The sequence below is a fragment of the Papaver somniferum genome, unplaced genomic scaffold, assembly GCF_003573695.1.
Source record: "Papaver somniferum cultivar HN1 unplaced genomic scaffold, ASM357369v1 unplaced-scaffold_15, whole genome shotgun sequence".
Classification (NCBI taxonomy): domain Eukaryota; kingdom Viridiplantae; phylum Streptophyta; class Magnoliopsida; order Ranunculales; family Papaveraceae; genus Papaver; species Papaver somniferum.
In genome coordinates, this window is record NW_020624376.1 from 5184355 (window position 1) to 5201070 (window position 16716).

Sequence of the window (16716 nt, forward strand, 5' to 3'; positions counted from 1 at the left end):
TCCCAATCTTTTTAGGGAAAGAAAATGAAAACCCATACTTCCATGTTAGGGGTTTTGAGGAAAATTGTAGTACCCTAAAGATTAGAGACCTTGATGATGATGCTTTGAAACTTAGGTTATTTCCTTTTTCCCTGAAAGATAAAGCCAAATCGTGGCTATATAGTTTGGCTTCCGATTCAATAGAAACATATGAACAACTTACATCTGCCTTTTTGAACAAGTTTTTCCCTAGGCACAAAACATCGTCTATTAGGACGCAAATCTGCACATTTTCTCAATAGGAGGGAGAATCGTTATATAGGTATTTGGAAAGGTTCAATGACTTATTAGCCCAATGTCCTCATCATGGTTTAGAAAATGTTAGGCTAGTTCAAATCCTTTATGAGGGTTTAGAATATTCGACAACAACAATGGTTGAGTCTCTATGCACTGGTGGTTTTGAAAACCAAACTGTTGATGCGGCGATGGAATTTTTGAATGAAATCGCCGAAAAGACCCAGCAATGGGAATATTGTAGGGAACCCAAGAGAATAATTCTTCTAGGTAGAGGAAACGTTAATAGGGTAAAATGAGGCTATGAATCAGATGCCAAAATTGCTGTTATAACAAAAAAGTTAGAAGCTTTAGAATTGGGTCACACTAGTGGTAGAGTAGAGCCTTTTTGGGAATGCCAGAATAATAAAGAGCAAGCCAATGCTCTCTATAATAACACTAGGTTAGATAACCGTCAGAAGTTTGACCCATATTCAGAAACCTATAATCCTGGTTGGAAAAACCATCCGAACCTTTCATGGTCTAAGGACCAAGGTCAGTTTAGTAATTCTAATGTTCCCCCAGGTTTTGGCTATACTAAGAATACTTCAGGATCAACTCAGTTTCAGAATCAGTCTTATAAGAAAATCTTAAGTCTAGAGGAAACTCTCACCTCGTTTATTCAAAATACTGAAAATATGCGTCAATTGCTTTCACAAAGCATAGAAGCTAGTAATAGGATAGGACAAGAACATAGTCAGGCCATTTCTGAATTGAAAGACCAGGTTAGTCTGATCAATGAGTCTCTAAGAGAAAAAGGTAAGTTCCCTAGTCAACCGATACCCAACCCTAGAGGAGTTAATGAAGTAGGTGCAAAACCATTTAATCAAGTGAATTTTGTCACAACTCTTAGGAGTGGTAAAACGGTAGACAATAAGGTAGCCATGCCTAATAGTGGACATACTGTAAATCCACCTTCTAGTTCCCAAGATGATCCCCACAAGGAGCCACTAACTGAAGAAACCGATAAAATTTCTAGTGATGCCAATGTGGTTCCCGACAGGTCTCATTTTGTACCCAAAGCCCCATATCCACAGTTGTTAGCTCCAACAAAGAGAGAGTCGACTTTCAACGAAATACTAGAAATATTTAAGCAGGTAAACATTAACATCCCTTTATTAGAAGCAATTAGGAAAATGCCTGCTTATGCCAAGTTCCTTAAGGACCTTTGTACACGAAAGAGTAAGCTTAATGTCCATAAGAAAGCCTTTTTAGCTGGTCAGGTAAGTTCAATCCTTCTGAACCAAACAGACCCTAAGTATAAAGACCCTGGATGCCCCACCATATCTAGTGTGATCGGTAATTATTTAGTAGATAAGTTATTGCTTGACTTAGGAGCTAGTGTGAACTTACTCCCTTATCATGTATACAACCAGCTAGGTCTTGGTAAGTTGAAACCGACTAAAATGACATTGCAATTAGCTGATAGGTCTGTCAAAATACCTCGTGGTGTCATAGAGGATGTTCTGATTGAGGTTGATAAATTTATTTATCCAGTGGATTTCGTTGTTTTAGATACTCAGCCTGTTCAGGATCCTAGTGCTCAAATACCGGTGATTTTAGGTCGCCCATTTTTAGCCACAACTAACGTTGTCATCAACTGTAGGACCGGACTTATGAACATATCCTTTGATAATATGACCAATGAACTAAATGTATTTAATGTTAATAGAAAACCTTCCGATGATTTAGAAGAAGTGAATATGATTAGCAGTTTAGTTCAGGATCTAACTCAGGATAATTGGGACGACACTTTATTTGGTGATTCCTTAGATGAACTTGATGAGGAAATTCTCTTAAGTCAGTTAGGTGACCAAAATTTTGAACTAGAAGAAGCTCTTGAGTATTTTAAAGACTCTGAGGATCCAGAAATTCAAGCAATAGTTAGAGGTTTGTCCGAGAATACTGACTACCCTAAGTTTGGGGGTAATAATGGTCAATTATCTCCATTAACTTGGGATTCGAGCCTAGTGTACCTGAGGTATTAACTGAGTCACTTCTGACTCCTCAACCGGATCCTCCTGATATTGTCCAGGAGAAAATTCTAAAGACTTGTTGTTCGAATGAGTCAATTTGTCAAGACACTCATATGAAGCCCAAATGGGCACAACAGAAAAACCCAGTTGTCTTGCAGGAAACCTTGGATGAGGATGTGCTATATCTGTTCATTTTTCTGATTTGGTGCAGTTGTCTGATAATTGTGGCAATTTTATTTGCTTTTGTTGACCCACAGTTGTTTCGACTATTGATATATGATTTGAAAGGTAATTAGCCATTTTGTGGTATTTGACGTCTGTCTGAAGACTTTAAATTTAGCACTCTTTGGGAGGTAACCCAATCTCATGCAACATGGTAATATTTTTCCTTATCTCTTTTGCTTCAAATGGTAATAGTTTCTCCTTGTTCATGCTTTTAATTTTATCTTTAGAACATTGAGGACAATGTTAGATTTAAGTTTGGGGGTATGGGAGAAACTTTTTAGTTGCAGTATGAATAAATAAACTCCAGAACCTAGAAATTTATGCCTATTGAGGATTGCACTAACTAATCTAAGTGGATGGAAGCATTTTGATCGTAGGAGTTGAGGAACCAATCTGATTAGATGGAAACATCTAGAAGAGTCTATTCATAAAAGCACAGAGCTCAGGTGTTAGAAATAACATGATAGTTTCACCATATCTCGTTGAGTCCTTTTCACTTCTATTTTTATTTTATTTTGTTTTTAAACCATGTTTCTCTAAGTGATAGATGGGGCGCACGATTCAAGTTGTTACCAATGCTAGGGTGAATTAGAGTGATTGAGTTACAAAGAAAAAAAAGAAAAAGAAAAAAAAAAGAGAAAAAAAGAAAGTGAATAAAGTCGACCACTGTTACCCTTGTATATGCCAGTTGTGTTGAACTAGATTAGGATTATCGATCACTGGTTCCCTTGTATATGCCAGTTGTGTTGATATTAGTCAAACTAGTATCTCAATCCATTAGGATAGGTTCATTTTGGCGGAGGCCTTCAGACAGATATGGGAAACGTCGTTCACTTAATAAACATCAAAACCATCTATGTTTTTCTCTATATCCATCTTCTTGATCTATCCATGTGATTAGTTTTGACTCCGGATATTGATGTCCATAGTGCGACTATCTGAGTAGAGCTCTGTCACTTTATATGAATTTTAGTATGCTTGAGTGTAAACTCGTGTACAACAATTGGAATTTCGCATCAGGGTACTTCCTCCTGTAGTTAATAAGTATGCCAACCAAGGAGATTCTTTAGTGCCTTCCAAGGTTCTGCGTAGATAGCTAAGGTATGGAGTAAAGGTTTTGTGGGTATACCTCTTGTAAGCCCTCCGGAGACAACACTCCGCCACTAGGGACACTTAGGGGTTTAAAGGCTTATTGCATACGCTAAATGCAATCGACGATGCCTGCGTCAGTGAGTTAGGATTTTATTTTATTTTTGCTCGAGGACTAGCAAATAATAGGTTTGGGGGTATTTGATAGACACATTTTTGTGTCTAATTTGTCTCGATTCTATATATTGATAGAGCTCATTTTTGTACTTATTATGATGTTTTATGTATGTGTAGGTATTTTTGGCCAACAAACATTTTTGGAAAAATCGGCTCGAAAAGTTGCTCGAGGCGCCCCCGGAGGACACTTGCTATTCAGACCCCTCAAATGGATAAGGGGTGACCAATTACTAAGGGGCATCCATTTCCAGGCAGCTTCTAAAGGGATACCAGCACAGGATAGGGGGAGGTCATCTTCTTCGTTTAAATTCAGAAAAAGGCGGGAAGAAATAACCAACGAAGAACCAAACTTTCGACTGGATTTCGAAGATGTTCTCGCGAGATTCAATCACTGAAATTTTCTGGGCTGGACGTGACTCAACTAAAAAGGCCTGGTATGTGCGCTGGAATCAATCGAATTGGGCTAGATAAGCCGGAAAAAGGAAACAGAGTTTGAGTTTTGCACGGAAACTTTGTGGAATTATTTTAGGATTTCCAGGGAGACTAAACGCGTGATATTGTTTCCCAAGGTAGTATTCTATCTATGGAAGAGTTTAGGATGGTTTGGAAGTCTCAGAAACGATTAAGGAAGTCGGCAGAAGAGATTATTGCCGTGGCTTGCACGAAAAGAAAAAGAGAGAATTAATCGCTAATTTTAGGTTTCTGAGTAGTATAAAAGGTGTGTTTAAGTCCCAGGGAAGAAAATGAAGTTATTGGAGCAGTTGCAGAGGAGTTTGTAACACTACAGAGGCGAATTGATCAAGTTGCAGGAAACTCGTATTTCTGCTGCTGCTGCTGAAGAACATCCGTTGCAAATAAGAACAGCGTCTCAAATTTGTAACTCTGCTACAGTAACTTCTTTGTCACAGTCAGTCATTCGTTTTGCGACTCCAATACACCGTTGCAAACATTCAGAGTTATAGATTTTCATCTTTTAATCAACTTTTGAACCATAAACAAATATTTTGAGCAAGTGATTAATATGAGGAGCTAAACCCCATTGCTGAGGAGACGGAGGAAGCTATTTTTCCAATTATTATGTGGTAAATTCTATTTAATTTAATTTTCGTAATTCTTTTATGATTATTTGCACTGAACTGAAATCGAATATATGATTCTGATTAAGTGGTTGTGTTCTCAATTGATGGGTCATGCTTAGTTTAAACCTTTTGATGGTCCATGATTTCGATTTACAACTATTGTTTTGAGAATCTACTTGTCTAGGCGAAAATATTAGAATCACTTTAAACGTAAAGAGTTGCATAAATATTGACTAGATTAAATCACATAAAAATTTGAGATTGGTGGAATCCAAAGTCTCAGTGCGTTTTATAAACTTGAATACAATTTCTTTTTAAGTTTTCTATTTTAATTTGAGTCTAAAATCGAGTCTACTTAATCCGAGTTGAACGAACTTTACTATCACTTAAAAACTACATCAGCTTGCACAATGGGCACTTCCTTGATGCATCTTGCTCGCACATGGAATGAAGTTGAAGGTGTCTACTATCTGGAATCCGTGCAGGGGCCAATCCCACTATTCTAGATGTGCGCAGAATTGAGATGTACGCAGCAAAAATGCTCGCCACATTGTTGATGAGTGCCAAATATTGTATATATCTATCCCTTTTTGTTGGCATTTAACTCATCTTTTGTGCAGTAATTCTACATTTTATCCCATATTCTGTATTTTCATTGTTTTCAAGAATAAATATTTTTCTTACTTAATTTTGCATTTTTAGGTAATAAATAAAGTCTGGATGACTTGCGGAGCGGAAAAGAGCTGAAGAGTAGTGAAAAGCCGGAAGAAATTACGCAAGGAAGCCGCAAAAAAATGGTGCGCACAAGACCAAAAAGACTAGAAATGGGCTCAAGAAGGAAGAATTGCTCTTAAAGAAGACATGGGCTTGGCATACCCAAGGCCCAAAACCCTTACCCAAACCCATTTTCTATAACCAAAACCGCCTCCATTCTCAGCCGTCAGATTGGATCCAACTCATCATCCTACGGTCGCTCATTCATAGAGCATCAAAATCTGAAGTCTCTGCCAAACACCACAGCGCCTAAATTCCAAGCCTTCAGATTAGATTGTAGTTGAATCCAACGATCGCTTCTAGGCCTGCGCATCAAAACTAGATACTCCCGATCTACACTACAGTACCTAACATCATCTAACACCGTTGACTTCGTTGTGTTTCAAAATCCAACGGTCGCAGCGATTCATCTCTCATCTCACCGTTAGATCTACCAACCATCTTCGCATCCCGCAGCTCAGATTCGCCAACATCGAATCTTGATATCCCGCTCAATACCCGAGTACCCAATACCTATACCCTAACCCAAACACACCCTAAACCTAAAACTATCGGCTTCTCCTTCTTCTCCCCCTTTCTTCTCCTCTGCAACTCCACGACCACCACCTGCTCCGCCACCAACTCCTTCTCAACCATCATCACAACCACCTATATTACCTAAACCACCTAATACCCCCCTCTCTAGCCCTCTATTTCACTGATTTCTCACCATTCTTTTCTCTGAAACCCTAGGTGAGAAATCAGTCAAATAGGTGAGTCTAGAGTAGTAATTGAAGCATGGGAATGGAACAGAGGACCAAGGAGAAGAATGGGTCGAAGAAAAACTCGTCAAATCACATCAATTTGGGTAAGAATTTACCAAACCCTAGTTCTGTCAATTTGGGGGTTTTTACATAAATCCTAATTAGGTTGAGATAGAGCATGGAGAAGATAAAGTGGGTGATATAGGGTAGGTATTTGAACCTAACTGTGATTTTCTGTCACATTAGGTAGAACCCTAATGTCTACTGTTTTGGGAATTTTTGGGTGAAAAGGGTGTAAACCCTAATTATGTAATTGGGTATAAAAAGGGGACTGTGGTGTGTGTAATGAATCATCTCTGGACTAGCCAGTGTATCCCCATGAGGGCTGGACTAGCCAGTTCCTCTTGGGTAGATTTTTCTTCCCTGTTTTGGTATTTGTAGATTTAGTTTTAATTTGCAATTTTAATTCCAAATTCAGTTTTAGTTTATCATGTTTTGCTATCCATGTTTTGCTATCCATGTTTTTCCATGTTCTGAGTATTGTTCAGTTGCTCCATTTGATGTAATGTTCTGTACTATTCCTGTTATGTATGTTCTGAATCCTAAATGCTAGGACTAGATGAAATCATGAACCAGCTGAGATAGTCTTCATCATGTGCAGCTCATGTTCAGTGTTGCTAAGCCCTTAGACTAGTTGTGCTTTAATCAGACAATTAGCACTTTGGTAATTTTCTTAGCTGTGAGTAGAATATCCCTTAGGTTAATGGTGGATTCAACATCCTAGTGTTCTTTCATCACTCTTGTTTACTGTTTTGTGTGAATGTTAGGCTAAAGCCTTTGAAGCATTGAATTGATTGAGCATTGGGGAGAAACTAGTGCTCACTAGTGACTGTGAGCAAACTAGTTCTCTTCCCACTCTAGTAGTATGCCTAGGCTCACCTTCACCATTTCACCTTCACCATCTCCCCTGCCCTTGGCTTAGACCTTGGTTTACTTCCATTGTTCTTGTAGTTTCATTGTACTTTCATATTTACTTCACTGTTACATTGTGTTTACTTTTCCTCATTCCTTCACTGCCACTGTTTTACTTTCACTTGTCCTTCATTTTGTTTGCTATTTTCTCCTGCTGCATTCACTTCCTTGTTGTGCTGCTGCTGTGCACTGCTTTTGCTACTGCTGTGCACTGCTTCTGCTGCTTTCTTTTCCTTGCTGCTGCTACCTCAACCAGCTTTGCTACTGCAGCTGTCTTTCTTCCTTGCCTTGTTCTGTTGCCTTGTCTCCCCCTGCTGCTGTTTTCTTCCCCTTGGCTTGCTGCCTCCCTTCCATTGCTTGTGCTGCTGCTGCTGCTTTCCTTCCTCTTTCCACTGCTGCTGCTGCAGCTGAGCTTGGCTCACAGCACAAGCCCAGCTCATCATTAGGTTACCAAGCCCAGTTCTCAGTCATTACAAAGGCCCAACCACAGTTTAGGTTAAGGCTCAAAGCCCAGTTCAGTCTTGGATTACTCTAGAAGCCCAATTCAGTCAACTGTGGGCTTAATCCAAAAGCCTAAACTCAAAAGCCCAAGACCAAATCAATTGAGTCCATTTCATTTTACTTCAAAGGCCCAAGGCCTAAAGCACTTCATTATCAAACAAGCCTATAATTCAAAGGTACCCTAAGCCCAAAACCCAAAAGGCTTCATAGTTAACCAACAACAAATTAGAGCCCAAAATAGCTAGAGAACTCCAAAACACACCCAGTCTCTGTGGATCGACCCGTACTTGCACGAGCTACAACTGACGACCGTGCACTTGCGGTATTACTGTAGGCCCGCGTCATTTCGCTTAATTTTACACCTCCCCGGGCCCACCAATTGTAGATGCCTCATTGAACAAAACTATGCATGATTTTATGAAATAGTACGAATTAGAATGTCCACTGGCTATGTTTTTGTTTTCCAGCGGTGATGACAGTCGAACAACATGTTGCAAAAAAAATTTAGGCAACGACCTTTTGAACTGTAGAATCAATCAAGTTGCTAGAGATCCATCTTGATGCCGACGAACTCTCGAGGAAAATATCTTGACGATCTGTAATCTAAAAGATGTTGGGGATATAAATTCAACACAACAATTTTCGCGAACTTTGGATGTGATTAAGTTTTGGACCATAGTCGACACAACAATTAGCAAGAACTTTTGGAAACCAATCATGTTGTGGACTTGGAGATGATTTGACGGTGGTTGATGACCGTTTTTGATGTAGCCGCACCATGCCTCAAATTAAAATTTTCAAAATGCAACAATTATTTCCTCCATGTTGGTGGGGATTGAATGAAGAATACAACGAACCAAAAATCGGCGAGTCCATTGACTTGATCGCTAATGAGACACTGATGATTGGAGAAGGTGCTGATGCAACAACTGATTTTCTGCTGATATGCGTTAATAGTGTGCTGACTGGACTATTTGGATTGGTTTGATCCATATCATGAATCGTTTGTTGAACTATATCCAATTGCTTAGGTTGAGTGGAATTAGCCATAGGAAAAATTGAATGGATCGAAAATGTCCAGTTTATTCTGCGTAGCTCACGCTTCGGCTTGGGCCGAAATTATGCAGAATTTGTGTAGTTGGGTCGAAACATCCAAGAGCTGATCGTTTTGTTCATGCGGCTCTGTCGTGGTGGTTCGTATTAGGTTTATGCGGCTCGGTTGAAAGAACGGTGTGTTCGACATCGACTTGATGTTACGTCTTGGCTTCTCATAATGACTTTTGGGCGGCCGTTGGAAAAGTCTGCCGGTCTTGGTGGTCGAAGGTGACAAATATCACTGGAGAGAAGGTGACTGTAAACGTCGAAGATGACTTGGAAGTCACGCTGATGTTGTGTGAGATACGACGTCATGCTGTGAGTGGGAGGTGGAATTACGTTGATACTATTCTGGTGAATGAGGGTTGCTTTACGATGACGTCATACTAAAGAAGATGGCTCGAACTTCTTTGCTCTGTAGAAGTTTCCTGGTGCAGTTGGCTTAGCGTCTCGTCTTAGTGATTACGACTTATGGTCTTTGTCATGGATTTATTTAACAACCGGACTTGTCTGTGGGACTGGGGTGCACCAGTTGAATCAAAACTGGACTGCAGAAAGTTGTTGTGGAACTGGACGACAACAGCTGCGATCAGCTGGACTGCAACAATTATGAGTAAAACTGGACTACAACAGTTCGATCATCTAGACTGTAGCAGTTGTGAGGAAAACAGACTTTAGCAGTTTCGATCAACTGGACTGCAGCAGCTGCTGAGAAACTGGACTACAACAGTTTGATCAACTGGAATGTAGTAGTTATGAGGGAAACTGGACTGTAGCAGTTACGATCAACTGGATTGTAGTAGTTGCTGAGAGACTATACTACAACAGTTCGATCAACTGGAATGTAGTAGTTGTGACCGACACCGAACATGAGCCCGTTGAGGTTTAAAAATCGAATCATCACTCACGAACTTTGTGCACGGGCATGTTATGGAGCAAGTCTGGCTGACTGGATCGTTGACGTGGCTGGATATGCTGACGTGACACATATCAAGTTTCGTTTGCAGACTCTTCCAGAATGTTCTATTGGGGTATTGGAATTAGCCAAATGGGTGCAAATTCCAAGCCCAATGATAATGGTGTACTCAATCCCACAGTGGGGCAGATAAATCCGCAAGGCTGGATGGATCGGCTCGGCTTGGCTTGGATCGGTGGGTGTAAACATCCTTTTGTGTAACATTGCAGGGTGGAAATAATCGAGGAGTATGGAAATTGAATAAACTGCGAAGCATAGGATTACTGTGGCCGAACGGAAATAGCTGGCCGCCGGGTATGGACGCCGTACTAGACCGCCAGAGACTGTTGTTGCCCGAACCGATGACTGTGATGGAGAAGACGACCGCAACATCATGCTGATGTCACGCTGGCGGATGACGTCATGCCGATATCTAGGTGACGCCAACGTTGACGTCATGGTGATGTAGTTAATAGTGAAGTTGACGGCGTTATGACAGTGTTAGGAGTTAACGGAATATGCTGGCGATGTTTATACAATAACGGTATATTTTGACGGCGTTAAGAATATGCTGACCCTGTTATAACGGTAACGGAATATGCTGCCAACAAATCAGATTATTCTGCTGTGTCATGTTCTGACTAGACCATCGCTGAAGTGTCCTCCAATAACGCTGACGTGGCACCCTAATTGCTGACATCACATGATAACGAGTTGTCGGATGTGCTGACGTGGCATTGTCTTTTTTGGTAATGTGGCGGAACTTTGTAGATGATTAGACAATGACGTGGCTATGCTGACTGTATGAGAGAGTTGACGTGGGAGCGACGATGCTGATGCAGTAACTAACATGTCAAAATTGCTGATGTGTCACTTGGTATGTTGACGTCACGATAGCTGATATGGCAGCAATGATGACATGGCAACTGACGTGACAAACTTCTCCCACGACCACAAGTCTGGTTTTCAAAGTATTCACCTTTAGCCCAGCGAGGAACTTGAAACAATGCAAAGCTGAAAACAGATTATGCAACTCTTTTATGATATCATCCATCCAAAAAGAAGATTGTGTCATCAGCATAGTGGAGGTGGTTGACAAGAATGCTAGTAGGAGAAACTGAAAAAACATTGTACATGCCTCGATTAGCAGCTCATCCATGAATCTTGAAAAACCTTCCATTGCAAGTTAAATAAAAGAGGAGAAACCAGACAACCATGTCTCACATCTCTTGTACTAGTAAAATAACCGAAAGAAGACCCATTGATAAGAACCGGGAAAGAAAAAGTTGAATAACAAAACCTTAGCTAGTTGCACCATTTCCTACTGAATCCCATCTTGACAAGAACAAATTCCAAATATCTTCGATGATACTATCAAAAGCTTTATCAAGATCAATTTTACAAATAATACCCGGATTTACAGACCTTAGTCTTGAATCTACCAACTCAGTGGCAATAAGAGTGTCATCAATGATTTGTCTGTCTTCAATATAAGCACGCTGCACAGGAGAAATCAACTAATCCATAACAAGCTTGAGTCTAGGAGCTAAAACTTTGGCAATAATCTTATAAATTCTAGTAAGCAGACAAATAGGTCTACAATCCTAGATAGTCTCCATGTGATCCTTTCTTGGGACAAGAGTAATGAAAGTATAATTGTGTGTAAAATGAATTTGATACTCGGCTTATCTTTTCACCATTCATAATTGTCCCCCAACCAAAATATCTTGGCTCCGTCATGGTTCACAATAATGTAATTTATGTCCCCTTGTCTTATCCATATGGTACGACCCAATCACCCAACAACAGCCACTCCAAATAGTCGTGGAAACATCAACTAGCTGACTTCTTCACATAGGAGCTAGCTTCTCCTAGTTTTGCAATATTCTCAAGACAAATTAAACATTTGACAATTCATGCTCAATTCGAGGGAGGGTATCAAGGAAACTAATCAGAATGCCACCATTTTCACAAGACTGAGTCTGATGAGTCTTCGAGAAACTTGAAGTCTATTGACTTCTTGTAAATTTGAATTGGACATCTTATCTATTGTAATCATAATTACGAAAATTAAATAGAACTGATCATCTCCGGCCAAGACAAGTAAAATAGATGAAGCGATGCGTTTTTTTTTTTAAATAAAAAAGGCAATGCGTTTCGTATTTTGGATCAATTATTATACCAACTAGTTTATTAAAATTTCATTGCCCAATAGTGATGTTCACGAACAACTCTGCTAAGGAATCAAACGTGACATAGCTCGACTTATAAACAGTATACTGAACTAAGAACACCCGCTGTTATTAGATATATGAATCAGGATGTCATGCCATTGAAGCAAAAAAATGTACAGTTTCAATGTGAACTTTCGTAAAGAAGGATGCAAACAAACTCAATAATTACAATTTTTAAACAGAGATCGGGCCAAAGGGGTAGACACATCACAAGGATAGCAAGGGATTACGGAATCAAATATGACAAATTGTATATAAAATTAGTGGAATCGGTGGATTATGAATCACGTTTTATCAATAAAAAATTAAATCAATTTAGATTTAAGAAATATCCCTCCCATAAGTGTTAAGATAAGACACATTTGAGTTTGAGTGTGTAGTTTGTGTATTGTGATTAATAGAAAATACACCATTAACACGTCAAGTGAAGCATAATTAGACAAAGTAAACATGTAACCGGCCGTGATGGTCATTGGAAGTGCCCCCTTCTCATTGTTTTTGTTATTCAGGAAGTAACCACGGATTTAGAGCAGCATCAAACCACTATTTTGTATTTATCTAAGGCCTTGTGATCCATAACATTCACAATTTAAATTAAGTCATATTTGGAAGAAAAAAATCACCGGAACTCCTTATGGTTCATGTGGATCTATTCTCCCTGTAATGTTCATTTAATCCACGGTAAGTCTAATCCACCTAAAATAACCACAAAACAAACAGAACAAAGTAAATTGTTGGGTCTTCTCAGTAAAACCTGCCCTTTGGCCTTTATAGCATCTACCCTCTGCTGTCGCTATCATCTCATCTGGTATTGGTTAGTCCATCTCAACAAGAAACAGTATATGGATATAACTTGTCAATTAAATATTATCCAATGCTGAGGTTCGCGAACAACTTTGCAAGGGAATCAATCAAACATGACATAATATGAGGTTGAGTACTGAATTGCTAACAATTAAGACCATTGTTGATGTGAACTTCTACAAAAGAAGATGCAAGAAGCAATCTCAATATAAAGTCAAGTTTTCTAGGATATACATGTGTGTGTGCTTTTGCATTGTGTTGATCAAACCATTAAACACAAAATGAGTTCATTTTTAGTAGATAACTCAGATACCCTATTGATTCTTCTCTTAGTCTTTAGTTCTCTTTTTGTCATTCACAATGTTATTAGCAATGGAAAACAACAATTCAAAATAGATCTCACTCACTTTCATGATGAGACTATATATTGATCGAATTCACAAGAAATTTAAGGTTAATCAAGAGAAAAATGATGTCCATAGTTTGTGCTGCAACTTATCTTTTAGAGTAGTATTCTGATAAGCTAGCAGGAGAGGTAGCTGCAGATTTTGGATATCCAACCCTTTTGATCCACCATGTATATATGTAACGTCAAGAAAGCAGTTCATTTTGCTTGGAAAAAGCCCTGTAATGCAAAGGTTCGAGCTGTTTATTGATTGATTCTATCTTATTAGCTGTGGATATTAATCCGTAGTCTCTTGGGCTTGTGTTGATAATTTATGTTCATTGTCCTTTTACTTTTAGTTTGTCTTAGTCCCCTGATCAATTTTATGGTGGATTAAACTGTTCTTTGTTGTTGGTATGAACATAATCCCATATGTACTAAGCTCCGTATAGCATTTTCGTAATTTGAAATTTTAACAGAACACGATTAAGGTAATCCTGGGCCCATGTAATCAAACGTGACATAATTTGACTAATAAATAGTACTGAGCTACCTACCAGCACCTATCAAGTAAACCGGGCGTTGGGCATGGCATATGCCATTGATGATTGATGCACAATTCAAATATGAACTTTCCTTAGAAAGATGCAAGCAAACTCAATAATGACAAACTTAAAGTAAAAGACATGTATACTTTAAGAAGGAGAGAGTGTCAAGGGTTAGTCAATGCATCACAACGAACAACCAAAGGATTACGGAATCAAACATGCCATAATTTGTACATGAAAACCAAGTGAATAATGATTACGGAATCAGAAACTTGCATAGAAAACAGGTTACATGATTGCCACTTATACGTTGGTGATGATGACGGTGGTGTCTCTGGTGTGTTTTAGATTATTTATATTATTATTAGCATTCATTCAAAAAGTTTTCTGTCTAAAGCTAACAAGAGTTCCCACGAAGAGTGTACCCACTGAAAAAACGTGCATCTTATTGCAACTCTAATATGATTTGAGACTGCTTTCATACCTAACAGTACCACAATTTCTTCGTCTTTAAGGAAATACATATATAAATGTATGGATGTGTTGAGCAAACCATCAAATGCACAATGTCATGGAGTATAAGTCACTGCTCATCATCCCTATTGTTACTAGTTAACTCCGATATCATATTGATTCTTATCTTCTTGTTCTGTTTTCTTTTGATCATTCACAAGGTTTGCAAGGGGAAACTAAAACTAGATCTTACGCAATTTCGTGATGGAAGTGTTGGTCGAATTCACAAAAAAAAGGTTAAACATGAAATGGGGATAGCTGATGCCTGATTTCCTATCCTAGCCTTTTCCTTGGCCATGTATGTAAGCAATTCATATAGTTTTTAAAAGTCTTCTCAATAATGTATGTTTAATTCTATCATCGTTGTTAGATTCTTGTAATGCAACGGTTGGATATTTGGATCCGTTTTACTTGTGGATTTTAATCTGTATTTTCTTGACCTTGTGTTGCAAAGATTGTACATATTGGTGCAGAAACAGAGAGTGTGCACAAAATCAAAAAAAAATTCTGTTTTAATCTGTTTTACTTAATTTTGTCCAAATTCCTATGTGGAGTGTAAATTTGACATGTTCATCTGATTACTTACGTTAATAATGACACTAGGAGTCCTGAACTAAATCAAAAGATAACAATGAAATTCCATGGGACATTTAACCAGAGAGTGTGCACAAAATCAGACTTGCAAAAACGAGGCGGATTTATTCAAGCCCATAAAATACCATGCGTGTAGAGTTTTCTATTCGAATAAAAAACCAATGGTAAATCAAAATATGTCTTACTAAACAAAATACTTAAATATGATACCAAGCAACAATGATAAACAGAAGCCCTTGAGAAATATCAGGAAATTAAAGAAACTGTCTAGGCAATTGGATACCACTGTTTGAGTTCCTCATAGACCTTAACTGGATCAGGAAGTGATTGAGAAACACTCTCTTTCTCCATACATTTTTTAACCCAACTCATCAACTTTGGACATTCTTCCTCTACATTAAGGTTTCCACATTTCTCATAAGTGTAGAACCAAGTGTAGTAAGGAATTAGAGCCACATCCAAGAACCCCATTTGGTCACCACCAAAATACGTCTTATTTCCAAGCTCTCCTTCTAATACCTTCAAACAATCTATGAAATCTTTCTTTGTTTTCTCATGCTCTTCTCCTTTAGTCATCCATAACCTCTTTCCATGTTCATAAATCTGCAACAGCACAATGTCAAATAAAATTGAAAAGGGAACCTAACTATCCCCATTAACACCACAGGTTTAATCGGGACTCAGATATGACATTGGACATTTTTAAGATCCTATGATGTAGATGATCACTTCAATGGGAACCTAAAGTAGAATAACCCTATTCAAAATATGGTTCATACAATAATTAGTTACAGAAAAAAAAAATGAGCACCCAATTCAAGATGGAAGCAAAAAATGATGCATTGAAATCAATAATGGAGATTAGATCTCACCTTTTTGTCTGCAAAATCAGCCCAAAATCTTGCCTGTGCTTTCTGATAAGGATCAGTAGGCAAAAGAAGATTATCGTCATTCCAAACTTCATCAATGTATTGAACAATAATGAGAGATTCAACAATGGGTTTCCCATGATGAATCAAAACTGGAATTTTCCTATGAGTTGGATTCATTTCCAACAGTTGAGCACTTTTCACTCTGAGATTTTCATCTTTGTATTCATATTTGATTCCTTTTTCAGCTAATGCAATTCTAACCCTCATCCCAAATGGACTTGGCCAGAAATCTAAAACAACTAATTCACCTGACATTGTTGTAGCTAGTTTTTTCTAGCTAGACCCTGATGAAAAATGTAATGCTCAATGTGCTTAATTTTTAGTGGTATTTGGTTGGCGAGGTTTCTTATGTGTAAAGGGGCATTACAAGTTTACAACTGGTTGTGCATTATTTATTTTTATATCTGTACTGTACCATCATGTTTCACATAGTGATTAAGCTGTTGTTTATAATAATCACCACGTTTGATGTTTCCCATGAGATCACTGATTGAGATCTCTGCAGAGATATTTGGTCGGTAGCTGATTATTTGGAGACTCACGTGGAACTCCCCGAACCAATAGGTAAGAGCTAAGAACATTGTATCTGATGCATCCAGATGGGCACTATACTGATAAGACAGTAATGGATGGGACTGCACCGAACCTTGTTGCCACAACGTGGCACAATATATACCGTTGTGAGCAGCATTTGTTTCTGCATATCTACCAACCACAACAATATCGAGTGAGGTGTCACATCACGATCCTTCTAGGTGAATTCTCCTTTTTGGTGTGAAGCTAGGCTCACCGTATTTAATCCCGGAAA

The 16716-nt window shown here is 38.6% G+C and overlaps 1 protein-coding gene and 1 long non-coding RNA gene across 2 annotated transcripts; one reads left to right on the plus strand and one right to left on the minus strand.

The window, feature by feature from the left end:
- The first annotated feature begins 13180 nt into the window (after nt 1-13180).
- Nucleotides 13181-14912, plus strand: LOC113335807. The gene is made up of 2 exons (XR_003353510.1): nt 13181-13574; nt 14544-14912. It is a non-coding gene; the product is annotated as an uncharacterized LOC113335807 (long non-coding RNA).
- A 149-nt stretch (nt 14913-15061) lies between these two features.
- LOC113335772 (probable glutathione S-transferase) lies at nt 15062-16361 on the minus strand. The gene is made up of 2 exons (XM_026581812.1): nt 15849-16361; nt 15062-15579 (listed from the first exon to the last, which is right to left on the minus strand). Exons 1-2 carry the CDS (start codon nt 16161-16163, stop codon nt 15244-15246), a joined length of 651 nt encoding a protein of 216 aa, XP_026437597.1. The 5' UTR covers nt 16164-16361; the 3' UTR covers nt 15062-15243.
- Between the last annotated feature and the right edge of the window lie 355 nt (nt 16362-16716).

Excerpts from the sequence above, each read along its gene's own strand:
- LOC113335772 (XM_026581812.1), bottom strand. The coding sequence starts at position 16,163 with ATGTCAGGTGAATTAGTTGTTTTAGATTTCTGGCCAAGTCCATTTGGG. Across the intron at positions 15,580-15,848 it reads CTGATTTTGCAGACAAAAAG|ATTTATGAACATGGAAAGAG; the intron begins GTGAGATCTAAT and ends GTGCTGTTGCAG.